Source organism: Salvelinus namaycush, chromosome 19 (genome assembly GCF_016432855.1).
Source record: "Salvelinus namaycush isolate Seneca chromosome 19, SaNama_1.0, whole genome shotgun sequence".
Taxonomy (NCBI): Eukaryota; Metazoa; Chordata; class Actinopteri; order Salmoniformes; family Salmonidae; genus Salvelinus; species Salvelinus namaycush.
In genome coordinates this window covers 50,155,103-50,171,525 of record NC_052325.1, presented here as the reverse complement: position 1 = coordinate 50,171,525, position 16,423 = coordinate 50,155,103, and the positions used below count along the sequence as shown (strand labels likewise).

The 16,423-nt window shown below is 44.8% G+C and overlaps 1 protein-coding gene across 4 annotated transcripts in view; it reads left to right on the top strand.

Moving 5' to 3' along the window:
- The window catches only part of LOC120064493 (collagen alpha-1(XVIII) chain-like), a 194,752-nt gene extending 180,263 nt beyond the window's left edge, over positions 1–14,489 (top strand). For all 4 annotated transcript variants that reach the window (XM_039015113.1, XM_039015112.1, XM_039015111.1 and 1 more), the window contains 6 exons: positions 10,794–10,922; positions 11,086–11,118; positions 11,225–11,608; positions 11,732–11,929; positions 12,160–12,275; positions 12,955–14,489. In XM_039015113.1, the coding sequence (XP_038871041.1) occupies positions 10,794–10,922; positions 11,086–11,118; positions 11,225–11,608; positions 11,732–11,929; positions 12,160–12,275; positions 12,955–13,168 (1,074 nt within the window). In that variant the 3' untranslated portion in view covers positions 13,169–14,489. The remainder of the gene's footprint in view (positions 1–10,793; positions 10,923–11,085; positions 11,119–11,224; positions 11,609–11,731; positions 11,930–12,159; positions 12,276–12,954) is intronic.
- Positions 14,490–16,423: the final 1,934 nt, after the last annotated feature.

The window sequence follows — 16,423 nt, the reverse complement described above, 5'->3', positions numbered from 1 at the left end:
CCAAAACGTCATGATACTTATGATACCAATACCGTAGTACTGTTCCATATGATACTACCACATTTTTCAGCCCTAGCGATCTAAAGAACCCGCTGGCGTCTGTTATAAAATGTAAAAAAAATAAAATAATTGTACATAAATTCAGTTGAATTTAAGCAACAGCCACTAGTCTCTTGTATGTGCAGGTCGAATAATATCCACTTCATTTTCATGCGCGTATCATGTGTGGCAGCTGTAATCAGCCAGCGGGAAATGTAGACCCTGATGCATCTTCTGTGGTTAGATTTGTACATTTGTTACATTGGATTACCGCGCACAGCGAGTAATGTTGGTACATTGTATAATTTCATCACCTTTTATAACCAAGAGTACAGGCCAATCTGAGTAGACTGTGCAAGTTCATTGTCATGCAGCCTCAGAGTGACAGATAGTGAAAATGGAGCAATGTTTCGTGACAGGCATGCTGCAAGACCCTTTTCCTATATTCCTGTGGCAATCAAATTTGCCTAGACCTACTGTCAAGTTACCAGGTTAGCTAGCTAGGTAACATGACTGAACAAAGTTGTTTTTCAAACCAATAAGTAGCAACCTGGGATTAGTTTAAAACGGACCGCGACACTTCCCCGCCACATGGTTTGTCAAATTATATAAAATGCTTGAGAATCCCTATTGAATGACTCGTCTCTAGCCTAAATGGTTCAAAAACAATATGACCCATATTTCCAGAGATGCCTTTTAATCTTTCTATTGGGATTCACACGAATTTGATTTAATTTCACAAAACTTTTAAAACTAATCCAGAGTCGCTAATTATTGGTATGTTTTTCAGTCATGTTACATAGCTAGCTAACATGGTAACTTGACAGTAGGTTCTATTGGTTGCAAGAATTTTGTATAATTACAAATTTGAATCCGGCGTAGTTTTGTGTATCAGCTCATAAACCATGTGCCATTGAATCGGTATGGGAATCTCTTCCCAAGTATTTAGCAATCTACAGTGCCTTCGGAAAGTATTCAGACCCCTTCACTTTTTCAAAATTTTGTTGGGTTACAGCCTTATTCTATAATTGATTAAATCATTGTTTTCCCTATTCAATCTACACACAATACCCCATAATGACAAAGCAAAAGCAGGTTTTTATAATATTTGCTAATTTATATAAAATATCTATATTTTATTTACATAAGTATTGAGACCCTCTACTCCATACTTTGTTGAAGCACCTTTGGCAGCGATTACAGCCTTGAGTCTTCTTGGGTATGACGCTGCAAGCTTGGCACACCTGTATTTGGGGAGTTTCGCCCATTATTCTCTGCAGATCTTCTTAAACTCTGTCAGGTTGGATGGGGAGCGTTGCTGCACAGCTATTTTCAGGTCTCTCCAGAGATGATCGATCAGGTTTAAATCCAGGCTCTGGCTGGGCCATTCAAGGACATTCAGAGACTTGTCCCCAAGCCACTCCTGCGTTGTCTTGGCTGTGTGCTTAAGGTCATTGTCCTATTGGAAGGTGAACCTTCGCCCCAGTCTGAGGTCCTGAGAGCTCTGGAGCAGGTTTTCATCAAGGATCTCTCTGTACTTTGCTCCGTTCATCTTTGCCTCGATCCTGACTAGAGGTCGACCGTTTATGATTTTTCAACGCCGATACCGATTATTGGAGTACAAAAAAAAGCCGATACCGATTAATCGGCCGATTTTTTTTTTTTTAAGTATTTGTAAAATTGACAATTACAACAATACTGAATGAACACTTATTTTAACTTAATATAATATATCAATAACATCTATTTAGCCTCAAATAAATAATGAAACATGTTCAATTTGGTTTAAATAATGCAAAAACAAAGTGTTTGAGAAGAAAGTAAAAGTGCAATATGTGCCATGTAAAAAAGCTAACGTTTAAGTTCCTTGATCAGAACATGAGAACATATGAAAGCTGGTGGTTCCTTTTAACATGAGTCTTCAATATTCCCAGGCAAAAGTTTTAGGTTGTAGTTGTTATAGGAATTATAGGACTATTTCTCTCTATACGATTTGTATTTCATATACCTTTGACTATTGGATGTTCTTATAGGCACTTTAGTATTGCCAGTGTAACAGTATAGCTTCCGTCCCTCTCCTCGCCCCTACCTGGGCTCGAACCAGGAACACATCCAGTTTCAACTGTTCTGCCTGCGGCTATGGAACCCTGACCTGTTCACCGGACGTGCTACCTGTCCCAGACCTGCTGTTTTCAACTCTCTAGAGACAGCAGGAGCGGTAGAGATACTCTTAATGATCGGCTATGAAAAGCCAACTGACATTTACTCCTGAGGTGCTGACTACTGTGATTATTATTATTTGACCATGCAGGTCATTTATGAACATTTGAACATCTTGGCCATGTTCTGTTATAATCTCCACCCGGCACAGCCAGAAGAGGACTGGCCACCCCTCATAGCCTGGTTCCTCTCTAGGTTTCTTCCTAGGTTTTGGCCTTTCTAGGGAGTTTTTCCTAGCCACCGTGCTTCTCCACCTGCATTGCTTGCTGTTTGGGGTTTTAGGCTGGGTTTCTGTACAGCACTTTGAGATATCAGCTGATGTAAGAAGGGCTATATAAACAAATTTGATTTGATTGACAACAGCCACCCTCGAAGCAGCGTTACCCATGCAGAGCAAGGGGAACAACTACTCCAAGTCTCAGAGCGAGTGACGTTTGAAACGCTATTAGCGCGCACCCCACTAACTAGCTAGCCATTTCACATCGGTTACACCAGCCTAATCTCGGGAGTTGATAGGCTTGAAGTCATAAACAGCTCAATGCTTGAAGCTCAGCGAAGAGCTGCTGGCAAAACGCACAAAAGTGCTATTTGAATGAATGCTTACGAGCCTGCTGGTGCCTACCACCACTCAGTCAGACTGCTCTATCAAATCATAGACTTAATTATAACATAATAACACACAGAAATTCGAGCTTTAGGTCATTAAGATGGTCGAATCCGGAAACTGTCATCTCGAAAACAAGACGTTTATTCTTTCAGTAAAATACGGAACCGTTCCCTATTTTATCTAATGGGTGGCATCCCTAAGTCTAAATATTCCTGTTACATTGCACAACCTTCAATGTTATGTCATAATTACGTAAAATTCTGGCAAATTAGGCGGCCCAAACTGTTGCATATACACTGACTCTGCGTGCAATGAACGCAAGAGAAGTGACACAACTTCACCTGGTTAATATTGCGTGCTAACCTGGATTTATTTTAGCTAAATATGCAGGTTTAAAAAATATATACTTCTGTGTATTGATTTCAAGAAATGCATTGATGTTTATGGTTAGGTACAGTTGTGCAACGATTGTGCTTTTTTCGCAAATGCGCTTTTGTTAAATCATCTTCCGTTTGGCGAAGTTGGCTGTCTTTGTTAGGAAGAAATAGTCTTCACAGTTCGCAACGAGTCATGTTAGCAGGCAATATTAACTAAATATGCAGGTTTAAAAATATATACTTGTGTATTGATTTTAAGAAAGGCATTGATGTTTATGGTTAGGTACACATTGGAGCAACGACAGTCCTTTTTCGCGAATACGCACCGCATCGATTATATGCAACGCAGGACACGCTAGATAAACTAGTAATATCATCAACCATGTGTAGTTAACTTGTGATTATGATTGATTGATTGTTTTTTATAAGAAGTTTAATGCTAGCTAGCAACTTACCTTGGCTTCTTACTGCATTCGCATAACAGGCAGTCTCCTCGTGGAGTGCAATGTAATCAGGTGGTTAGAGCGTTGGACTAGTTAACTGTAAGGCTGCAAGATTGAATCCCCGAGCTGACAAGGTAAAAATCTGTCATTCTGCCCCTGAACAAGGCAGTTAACCCACCGTTCCTAGGCCGTCATTGAAAATAATAATGTGTTCTTAACTGACTTGCCTAGTTAAATAAAGGATAAATAAAGGTGTAAAAAAATAAAATACGTGTCCAAAAATACCGATTTCCGATTGTTATGAAAACTTGAAATCAGCCCTAATTAAATCGGCCATTCCGATTAATCGGTCGACCTCTAATCCTCACTAGTCTCCCAGTCCCTGCCACTGAAAAACATCCCCACAGCATGATTCTGCCACCATCATGCTTCACCGTAGGGATGGAGCCAGATTTCCTCCAGATGTGACGTTTGGAATTGAGGCCAAAGAGTTCAATCTTGGTTTCATCAGACGAGAGAATCTTGTTTCTTGTGGTCTGAGAGTCCTTTAGGTGCCTTTTGGCAAACTCCAAGAGGGCTGTCATTTGCATTTTACTGAGGGGCTTCTGTCTGGCCACTCTACCATAAAGGCCTTATTAGTGGAGTGCTGCAGAGATGGTTGTCCTTCTGGAAGATTCTCCCATCTCCCCAGAGGAACTATGAAGCTCTGTCAGAGTGACCATCGGGTTCTTGGTCACCTCCCTGACCAAGGCCCTTCTCACCCAATTGCTCAGTTTGGCCAGGCGGCCAACTCAAGGAAGAGTCTTGGTGGTTACACACCTCTTCCATTTAAGAACGATGGAGGCCACTGTGTTCCTGGGGACCTTCAATGCTGCAGGCATTTTCTGGTACCGTTCCCCAGATCTGTGCCTCGACACAATCCTGTCTCGGAGCTCTACGGACAATTCCTTCGACCTAATGGCTTGGTTTTTGCTCTGACATGCACTGTCAACTGTGAGACCTTATATATACACGTGTGTCCCTTTCCAAATCATGTCCAATCAATTGACTTTACCACAGGTGGACTCCAATCAAGTTGTAGAAACATCTCAAGGATGATCAATAGAAACCTGAGCTCAATTTCGAATCTTGTAGCAAAGGGTCTGAATACTTATATAAATATGGTATTTCTAAAAACCTGTTTTCACTTTGTCATTATGGGGTATTGTGTGTAGATTGAGGAAAACAAATAATTTTATCAATTTTAGAATAAGGCTGTAACGTTACAAAATATGGAAAAAGTCAAGGGGTCTGAGTACTTTCTGAATGCACTGTATCTGTAAGATCCTTCAGTCGAACAGTGAATTTCAAACAAAGATTCAATCATAAAGATCAGGGAGGTTTTCCATTGCCTCGTAAAGAAGGGCACATATTGGTCGATAGGTAAAAAAAATAAAAAGCAAACATTGAATATCCCTTTCAGCATGGTGAAGTTATTAATTACACTTTGGATAGTGTATCAATACACCCAGTCACTACAAAGATACAGGCGTCCTTCCTAACAAAGTCGCCAGAAAGGTAGGAAACCGCTCAGGGATTTCACCATGAGTTACTTTAAAACAGTTAGACTTTAATGGGTGTAATAGGAGAAAACTGTAAGGGGGGAACAGAGGGTTAAATACACAACAATTAATGAGGGAAATGAAAACCAGGTGTGTAGGAAAACAAGACAAAACAAATGGAAATGAAAAGTGGATCGACGATGGCTAGAAGACCGGTGACGCCGAACGCCGCCCGAACAAGGAGAGAAACCGACTTCGGTGGAAGTCGTGACAGTACCCCCCCGTGACGCGCGACTCCAGCTGTGTGCCAACACCGGCCTCGAGGACGACCCGGAAGACGAGGTGCAGGGCGATCCGGACGGAAACGGTGGGACTCCCGCAGCATTGAAGGGTCCAACACGTCCTCCATCGGAACCCAGCATCTCTCCTCCGGACCGTACCCCTCGCAGTCCACGAGGTACTGAGGGCCCCTCGCCCGATGCCTCAAATCCAGTATGGATCGAACGGAGTACGCCGGGGCCCCCTCGATGTCCAGAGGGGGTGGAGGAACCTCCCGCACCTCAGACTCCTGGAACGGGCCAGCCACCACCGGCCTGAGGAGAGACACATAGAACGAGGGGTTAATATGGTAATCGGGGGGAAGCTGTAACCTGTAACTCACCTCGTTCAGTCTCCTCAGGACTTTAAATGGCCCCACAAACCGCGGACCCAGCTTCCGGCAGGGCAGGCGGAGGAGCAGGTTTCGGGTCAAGAGCCAGACCCGGTCCCCCGGTGTTTGCCTCACTGCAGTGACGGTCTGCGCTGGCTTTCTGGCGCAGCACGGCACACTGAAGGTGAACATGAGCGGCGTCCCATGTCTCCTCCGCACGACGGAACCAGTCATCCACCGCAGGAGCCTCGGTCTGACTCTGATGCCAAGGAGCCAGAACTGGCTGATACCCCAGTACGCACTGGAAGGGGGAGAGGTTAGTGGAGGAGTGGCGGAGCGAGTTCTGGGCCATCTCTGCCCAGGGCACGAACGCCGCCCACTCCCCCGGCCGGTCCTTGCAATAAGACCTCAGAAACCTACCCACATCCTGGTTAACTCTCTCCACCTTTGGGGTGAAAACCCGAGGTAAGGCTGATCAAGACCCCCAGACGTTCCTTGAACGCCCTCCAGACCCTCGAAGTGAACTGGGGACCCCGATCAGACACTATGTCCTCAGGCACCCCGTAGTGCCGGAAGACGTGTGTAAGCAAGGCCTCCGCAGTCTGTAGGGACGTAGGGAGACCGGGCAGAGGGAGGAGACAGCGGGACTTAGAAAAAACGGTCCACAACGACCAGGATCGTGGTGTTACCCTGTGAGGGAGGAAGAACGGTAAGGAAATTCACCGACAGGTGCGACCAAGGCCGTTGTGGAACGGGTAAGGGGTGTAGCTTACCTCTGGGCAGGTGCCTAGGAGCCTTACACTGGGCGCACACCGAGCAGGTGGAAACATAAACCCTCACGTCCTTAGCCGAAGTGGGCCACCAGTACTTCCCACTCAGACAGCGCACCGTCCGACCGATGCCTGGATGACCAGAGGAGGGTGACGTGTGGGCCCATTAGATCAGCCGGTCACGGACAGCAGACAGAACGTACAGACGCCCAGCGGGACACTGGAGGGGAGTGGGCTCTGCACGTAGCGCCTGCTCAATGTCTGTGTCCAGCTCCCACACTACCGGCGCCACCAGGTAGGAGGCCGGGAGTATGGGGGTGGGATCCATGGGCCACTCCTCTGTGTCATACAGTCGGGACAGTGCGTCTGCCTTAGCGTTCTGGGAACCTGGTCTGTAGGAGAGGGTGAAAACATGGCCCACCTTGCCTGGCGAGGGTTCAGTCTCCTCGCCGCCCAGGATGTACTCCAGATTGCGGTGGTCAGTCCAGATGAGAAAAGGGTGTTTAGCCCCCTCAAGCCAATGTCTCCATGCCTTCAAAGCCTTGACGACAACCAACAGCTCCCGGTCTCCCATGTCATTGTTTCGCTCCGCCGGGCTGAACTTCCTCGAGAAGAAGGCACAGGGGCGGAGCTTTGTTGGCGTACCCGAGCGCTTAGAGAGCACGGCTCCTATCCCAGCCTCGGACTCGTCCACCTCCACTATGAATGCCAAAAAGGGATCCGGATGGGCCAGCACGGGAGCCGAAGTAAACAGAGCCCTCAGGTGACCAAAAGCCCTGTCCGCCTCAGCCGACCACTGCACACATACCGGTCCCCCCTTCAGCAGTGAGGTAATGGGAGCCGCTACCTGACCAAAACCCCGGATAAACCTGCGGTAGTAATTGGCAAACCCTAGAAACCGCTGCACCTCCTTTACCGTGGTGGGAGTCGGCCAATTACGCACGGCTGAAATGCGGTCACTCTCCATCTCCACCCCTGAGGTGGAAATGTGGTACCCTAGGAAGGAGACAAACTGTTTGAAGAACAGGCACTTCTCAGCCTTGACGTACAGGTCATGCTCCAACGGACGACCAAGCACCCTGCGCACCAGGGACACATGCTCGGTGCGTGTAGCAGAGTATATCAGAATGTCATCAATATACACAGGTCCCTGAAAATCTCGTCTACAAAGGCTTGGAAGACTGATGGAGCATTCACCAACCCGTACGGCATGACGAGGTACTCATAATCCCCCGAGGTAGTACTGAAAGCCGTCTTCCACTCATCTCCCTCCCGGATACGCACCAGGTTGTAAGCGCTCCTGAGATCTAGTTTGGTGAAGAAGCACGCCCCGTGCATTGACTCAATCGCTGTGGCTATGAGAGGTAGCGGGTAACTGTACCTCGCAGTGATCTGGTTTAGACCTCGATAGTCAATACACGGGCGCAGACCTCCCTCCTTCTTCACAAAAAATAAACTCGAGGAGTGAAGTGGAGGACCGAATGTACCCCTGATGCAGGGATCTGGAGACATATGTTTTCATAGCCGCCATCTCCGCCTGTGACAGGGGATACACGTGACTCCTGGGAAGTGCGGCGTCTACCAGGAGATTTATCGCACAATCCCCCCCGTCGGTGGGGTGGTAATTGAGTCGCCTTCTTTTTGGAGAAGGCGAGAGCCAAATCGGCATATCCAGGGGGAATGCACACGGTGGAAACCGTAGCACCAACGGAAACAATGGGGATCCCTAAACTATGGGCGAACTTTCTGTCTATAAAATTCCCAGCCGCGCCTGAATCGATTAGCGCCTTATACTGGGAATGTGGGGAAAATTCAGGAAAAGTGACTTACAAAAACATGTGTGCAACAGAGGGCTCTGGGTGAGAATGGTGCCGGCTCACCTGTGGTGACACCAGAGTGCCCTGCCTGCTGCACCGACCGGCAGTGTGGCCTCTGCGGCCACAGATGGTGCACGAGACGGAACCTCCTCCGGTCTCCCTGCGCACAGCACCTCCTAGCTCCATGGGCATCGGAGCGGTGGTGCTGGGGGATGGAACCGACAGACCCCGCTCTGGGCGTCCGCGGGTAGCCAGCAGATTATCCAACCGAATGGACAGGTCCACCAGCTGGTCGAAGGTGAGGGTGGTGTCACTGCAGGCCAACTCCCGACGGACGTCCTCGCGCAAACTGCAGCGATAGTGGTCGATCAGGGCCCTGTTGCTCCATCCCGTGCCGGCGGCCAGGGTCCAAAAGTCCATGGCGAACTCCTGGGCGGTTCATGTCCCCTGCCTCAGATGGTAGAGACGTTCACCATCCTCGAAATGGTCCAACCCCGCGTCTCCTTCTCCCCACACGGCGTTGGCCCACTCCAGGGCTTTCCCTGAGAGGCACGAGATGAGGGCGGACACCCTCTCACGGCCCGAAGGAGCCGGGTGGACGGTTGCCAGGTAGAGATCTAGCTGCAATAGGAAACCCTGGCAGCGTGCAGCCGTCCCGTCGTACTCCCGAGGAAGGGCGAGACGAATCCCACTGGGACCGGGTGAATGGGAGGCGAGTAGTGGAGGCCCTGGTTGTGCTGGCGTAGGCGCTGGAGGAACTTCCTGTCTCTCCCAGCGGTCCATGGTTTGGACGACGCGGTCCATGGCGGCGCCGAGATGGTGGATCATTGCCGCTTGCTCCTGGACGCGCTCCCCAACCCCTATACCAGGAGCACCTGCTCCTGCTGACTCCATATGTTAGGTTTGAAATTCTGTAAGGGGTGCGTAACTGGTGGCAGGGAAGTCAGACGCAGGAGAGCAGAACTAGGTAATAGCCGGAGCAGTTTAATTACAAAACCAACGGCATAAAGAAATAACAAACAGGGGTACAAAACCCGACGCGCATCAGTAAACATGTGCACAAGCACTTACAACAAACAATTCCACACAAAGACATGAGGGGGAACAGAGGGTTAAATACACAACCAGGTGTGTAGGAAAACAAGACAAAACAAATGGAAAATGAAAAGTGAATCGACGATGGCTAGAAGACCGGTGACGCCGAACGCCGCCCGAACAAGGAGAGGAACCGACTTCGGTGGAAGTCGTGACAAAAACTGAGGATGGATGAACAACATTGTAGCTACTCAACAATACTAACCTAGTTGACAGAGTGAAAAGAAGGAAGCCTGTACAGAATACAAATATTCCAAAACATGCATCCTGTTTACAAAAAAATGTGGCAAAGCAATTAACTTTATCATAGTGTTATGTCACAAAGTGTTATGTTTGGGGCAAATCCAATACAACCCATTACTGAGCATAGTGGTGACTGCAACATGATATGGGTATGCTTGTAATCGTTAAGGACTGGCGAGTTTTTCATGATAAAAAATTAACGGAATGGAGCTAAGCACAGTCAAAATCGTAGAAGAAAACCTGGTTCAGTCTGCGTTACACCAGACAATGGGAGATGAATTCACCTTTTAGCAGAACAATAACCTGAAACACAAGGCCAAACCTACACTGGACTTGCTTACCAAGGAACAGTTTTGACGAGTTACAGTTTTGACGCAAAAAATGGTTGTCTAGCAATGATCAACAACCAATTTGACAGAGCTTGAAAAAATGTTAAAATAATAATGGGCCCTATGTTGCACAATCCAGGTGTGGAAAGCTCTTAGAGACTTACCCAGAAAGACTCACAGGTGTAATCGCTGCCAAAGGTGCTTCTACAAACTATTGACTAAGGGGTGTGAATACTTAGGTAAATTAGATATTTCTGTATTTAATTTTCAAAAAAATAGCAATTTTTTTAAATTTATTTTTTTATACATGTTTTCAGTTTGTCATTATGGGCTATTGTGTGTAAATGGGTGAGGGGAAAAAAATATATAACCCATTTTCACTTCAGGCTGTAACACAACAACATGTGGAATAAATCCAAGGGTAGGAATACTTTCTGAAGGCGCTGTATATGTGCCATAAACCAGAGATTGATGTATTCAGTTAAGTGGATTCAGTGGAGGAACCTCAGAGAAAAAGCAGATTCAAAGATTGTAAAGGTGTACTGTATTTTGCATTGGTCAAAAGGGAATGTATTCATCATAACTAATAGGATTCACTGGTTGTTTGTCTGATTTATGTATGTAGTCTTGTACATGTACTATAATATGTACTGGTCTCCCCAGGTGACAGTTTTGAGGTCATACGACACCATGATTGCTACTGCAAGACGCCAGTCGGAGGGCACCCTCATCTACATTGTCGACAAAACAGATCTCTACATCCGAGTCCGCGATGGATTCAAACAAGTCCTGGTACAGTCATACATTTTTCTTTCATATGAAAAATGGGTTGGTAAGGTAGGAAGGAGCTGGAGATGCACATTCAAAAAGTTGAAGTGCAGACTAAAAGAAACTTAGAAAAACACAACTCAGCAAAAAATGTATGTACTTTTTTCATATGCTTATTGTTTTTCAGCTCGGTGACTACAGTCCCTTCTACAGAGATCTGGTAAATTGTTCTATCAATATAAAAATGTGTAAATAAAAGAGAAAATGTATCAACTTTTATCAAGTACAAATTTTCATGTCAAATAAATAAAGTTCTTAATCTTCAGGACAACGAAGTAGCGGCAGTCCAGCCTCCCTCTGTCGTCAACTACCCCCAGTCCCAGGATCACTCGGCCAACAATGGAGCTGAACACTTCTCCCAAGGCGGTACCGCCACCCACCCCATCAAGCCCCCTCCTCGCAAGCCTGCGGAGATCCCCAGGCCTGCCAAACCCGACAACCGCAACCCCGACCCCAGATATCCCCCTCAGTACGACCCCAGATATCCCCCTCAGCCTGACGCTAGGTACCCCCCTCAGACAGATGGCCGCTACAGCCATGTGCAGCCTGAGAACAGGTATCCCACCCGGCCCGAAAGCCGATTCCCAGTCACCCCCCAGCGAAGACCTGTTCCCCAGCCTGCCGGTCACTTGCACACATCAGGGCCAGGAGTGAGTACCTTTATCATCATTTAATGTGCCTTCCCAGAAAGTATGTATTGTTCAAATGGTCTCATCTAAATAGTGTGTGTAGACCTGAGCCGTTTTTATAACTCATCTCTCTTTTCTGATCAGCTCCACCTGATCGCCCTGAACATGCCCCAAGTGGGCAACATGCGGGGCATTCGTGGGTCAGACTTCCTGTGTTTCCAGCAGGCCCGTGCTGTGGGCCTGAAGGGAACATTCAGGGCTTTCTTGTCCTCCAAGCTCCAGGACCTCTACAGCATTGTTCGCAAGTCCGACAGAGACAGCCTCCCCATCATAAACCTGAAGGTGTGTAAACATACTCCTGAAAGCACAAGTCTAGACTGTGGGATCCCACTTCTGACACCAAATTGACATTGCGTTTAGTGAAGTAACCTATTCAATAGCATTTCATGAGATTCTAGAGATTGTTTCAATCCAATACGGTTCAGCATCAAATAAGTAATGAAATGCTGCCCTGGGTTTTCATTTGAACCTTGTTACTCTGGCTGACGAACATATATGCTCTCTCCCTTTAGGACCAAGTGCTGTTTAATAGCTGGGAGTCTATGTTCAGTAAGACTGGGGGCAGGATGAAGGAAAATGCACCAATCTACTCCTTTGATGGCCGAGATATCCTTAGGGACAGTGCATGGTGAGTGGTTGCCTCTCAGACACAGCTACACAGTAACATCTCCAGTGTTGAATCAACTCCGATAGTGTTAAATCTACAAAGTCCATTAATAAAGTCCCTGAAGCTAGCTAGCAACAAAAAAAAATCTATATTATTATACTACACAGAGTCAATGTTACACTTTCTAAAGTGTTTTCCAACGCTTGTTATTGTTCCATTCATTCGCAATGGTGTAAAGTGTTAAAAATCTATTCCACCAGAGTCATTTCATTTTATTCTAATAGTTGACCACCTTTTTAACACTGTAGAGTGTTACCTTTTGTTTTACAATATCAACTCTCTCTGTGAAATGTTTGACTCTAATAGAGTTGAATACCTTTTAACACTGTGTGGTCTACACATGTCAAGCTGGCTGTTATAGAGAATTTGCAAATTGTTTAATCTAACCGTGCAGTATCGTTCTTATTATGGCAAATAGCTACTTTCTCATTAGTCATAACATGTCGCCATAAGCAAAAATATTTTTTTATAAAGTGTGGTAGCTCAAGTGGTAGTCTATGATATGCCAGGGCTTATGCCATACTGCTTATAACAGTGTCATGAAGGCACTGTATTATCACTGTTAACTGGATCGATTTTTTTTATTAAATGTGTCTAATAAGGTGATTAACATAATTTCCTTCGATTTGTTTCCCTTCAGGCCTGAGAAAATGGTCTGGCACGGCTCTAGCAACGAGGGTCACCGCCAGACTGACAACTACTGCGAGACATGGAGGGCAGGAGACCGCGCAGTGACAGGCCTCGCGTCCTCACTGCAGTCCGGCCAGCTCCTACAACAGTTGCCCAGCAGTTGCTCTAGCTCCTACATAGTGTTGTGTATCGAGAACAGTTCTCTCTCACACTCCAAAAAATAATTTAAAATACCATCCCTGTCACTTTGGTCCAAGTAAACGCATTACAAGTGTACAAACAGGCCCATTCCTCCTCCCTCCGCCCGTAAAAATATGACATCTTTCGAACTGGGTCTGCAGCGCTTGCCTGGCAGAGAAGTTTCCCATTGTCTTCTCCATCCCTTCCATAATGCCAAAGAGACGGGTCGAACAGAGAGGTGTTTGCCTTTTTCTCGAGGCATTGGCACATATTTTCCAAGGGGTTGAACAAGAGAAGAGAAGCTAACTGTGGCAGCATTTTTTTTAATTGTATGCGTAAAAAAATAAGTTTGTATATGATATGTCTGTTTGAGTTTTATTTTATTCCTGATTTTATGTTACTTTTGAAGCTGTCTTTAAATTTGGTATATTCAACCATTTTAATGTACCATTTTCCAAATGTTCGTTTTATTTTTATTCCATTTAAGGCTTGTAGTTTACTAAATGGTACAGCAACCTTTTAAATGATATTTTAAGAATTAAAGAAGATAATAGATATTTATTTTTAAATGAAGTTATGTTAAAACACACAATTTGATTTGGATTAGTAACACATGAAAAATGCCTTAATCCATATTGTAGTCAGCACTTTTTCACAGACTATTTCATACATTTACACAGGTGAGGGTGTTTCTAACCTAATATGGAAAATTGTACGTTGTGAAAAGGAGTGTGTGGTTTTAGAAATGCATGTCAAAAGAGATTATGCTTTGATGTCAAGATACTTAAAAAAAAATAAGTAAATAAAACTAAGGTAAGATATGATGACTCTTATAATAAATATGACTAATTCCTACATCTGTCGAAGTTTACTGTACATGTCTACTTGCCATTTTACATTTGGTGAACATTATGTTTTATATGTCCTCATTGGGCATAGCCTACACTAAATTCACCATACTCATATCCAAGACGCAAGATACAAGATACAAGATCTTTCGTAACCTTAAAGCAGATGACAAATTTGATGTAAGGGTCAATTTTGCTTTTAATCAAAAAATATAATCCTATTGATAATAACCTACCATTGGGGTTTGAAAATGTTTTTAGTTCAATTTGGTGCTAATCTCTATTGGAGTGACTGCTGACTGTGATGGTTGAGGAAACCCAGATGTATTTTAATAAGACACTTTGTAGTGTCTTATTAAGTAGCCTTGTGTTGATACATTTCTGAGACCTTCTTGGCTATAGTGCTACTGTTGTGTCTTGACTGAACCTGTGGATATTCATTATTTTTGTAACCACTATGTGCTGTATCATTTCTCAGAGGCACTAAATAAATGTTGTTTTTTAATTCATGACACTGGATACAACGTTTTTTGCAATAATGTTTTGTGTGGCCAATATTTCAAGGTAGTGTTACATAATGACTGGTTTTGTTGTGGAAAATGTATGTGCTGAGCAAGTAGGTTTAAAATATGTAAACCCATTTCCACCGACACTTGGACATTACATATATTCTGCTACTATCATGTGGATAGAAATACAGAAGTTTCTATTCTTATCCAATTGCGTGGTTATCATAATTTGTCTGCTTACCAGACAAATTAACAAATGTTTGGTCTACCAGGCAAAATCTTAAAGGTAAACAAGGAATAGAACTAATAATCCCATGAATTGAGATTGGATTTGTTCAATGTAATGACTGGACTATTCATCTGTTTGGAATTTCTCTTCTCTGTTTTCTCCAAAGTAGATTTTTAACACGTGCCCCAGGAAACTAGTTCCCTATCCAGATTCATGGTTGTCACAGACAACCACCTTTTGATGTGATTGCAATCCCACCTCAGCACCTTTTACTCCAACAGCACTGTTTTATGGCCTACTCAATGGGATTTAGCTGTGTGGCCTTGCAAGTACCCTCTTAACACAAATCAATGTCATTGGTGACAGAGAAGGGTGCTCAAGGTTCCTTGTAGGTGATCCCTTAAATAAGGCCGTTGGAGTAGGGCTCAAGCATACTGCATTTATGTGCCCTCAGTGCATATACAGGATGATGGTCCATGCCAAAGCTATTGGCACATAGGTCCAGATGATTGTAAAGTGAACAATCATACAATACAGATTGGTGGTCCAGGTCCTCCACATTGTTGTTGGTCATTGTGATGTGTGCATTCTGTTCAATTAGATACGTTTTTATATAGAACGACACATCGTTGTGAAAGATGGATGAGTATCTGTCCTGTCTATCTGTATGATTTTGTTCATTAACTTCATTGTAGTGATATGGTGTGGTATGTGTTGTTCCAGTGACCTTTGATTGACATTCATACAAGGTGGGACTCTTGCAGGGCTCTTGATCCTTCCCAGACAAGACTGGATTTGTTAAAAATTACAACAAAAGGACCATTCGGAGGCAATGGAGAAGGATGGGATTGGAAAAGAGGAGGGCTCCTGATGCTGAAAGTGGTGCGCCTGGTTGTCAGGTGATTCTGCTAAAATATAGGAAAAGGCTTAATTTGTAACATTGAGTCACCACGATGACATCATTTTTTGATAATGACTATGAAAGCCAATTTACTAGCGGCTAAGTGTCCTGTATGCTCAAAACAAAAAGGTGCCTGAGTATGCAGCTCATATATAAAAACCAACATGTAAATACGGTAGCGGGAGAATAAAAAACATAGCACCCTACTAAATTTGATCTCATCCACAGCTTTCTCTTAAGCGTCTCAACCCATCTCGCTTCAGTAGTGTGACTGGTATGGGGCTAATATTAATTGACTGGGGGGCTCAATGTGGTCGAGGCTGTCTTCGGTTGAAAGAAAAATAACCAGCATTACACGCTGTTCGCTATTCTTCAAGGTCTTCGATTGAGTAAATCTTTCAGGGAAAAGAACATAATTTGCTGAGTGATGTAGTATCCACGTAAGTCTCCCTGACAGAGTGGTGTGTTAGAACAATGTACAGCTGGCTGCTGTGAAGTGCATGTTGACCATCTCAATAGCCTAGCTGCCATGGGAGAGCTATATTTAGGAGCTGGTAAGTAATAACTAAGCACATCCAAATGATCCACACGGACGGTAATAATACAAGAGCGAGATCACTAGATATTGGGCTTAATTACATTTGGGGCGGAAGCGAAAGCCATGTCTGTCAGAAGATCTGCCTCTGTTTATTCAACCCGATTGACTCACCCGCGACCGAATTCAACTATCTCGGCTAACAAGCAGGGTTTTCTTTCAGCTTGACCAAAGCTGTTCATAAGGAGAGGCATTAAACTATATATTCAGGTTTTGT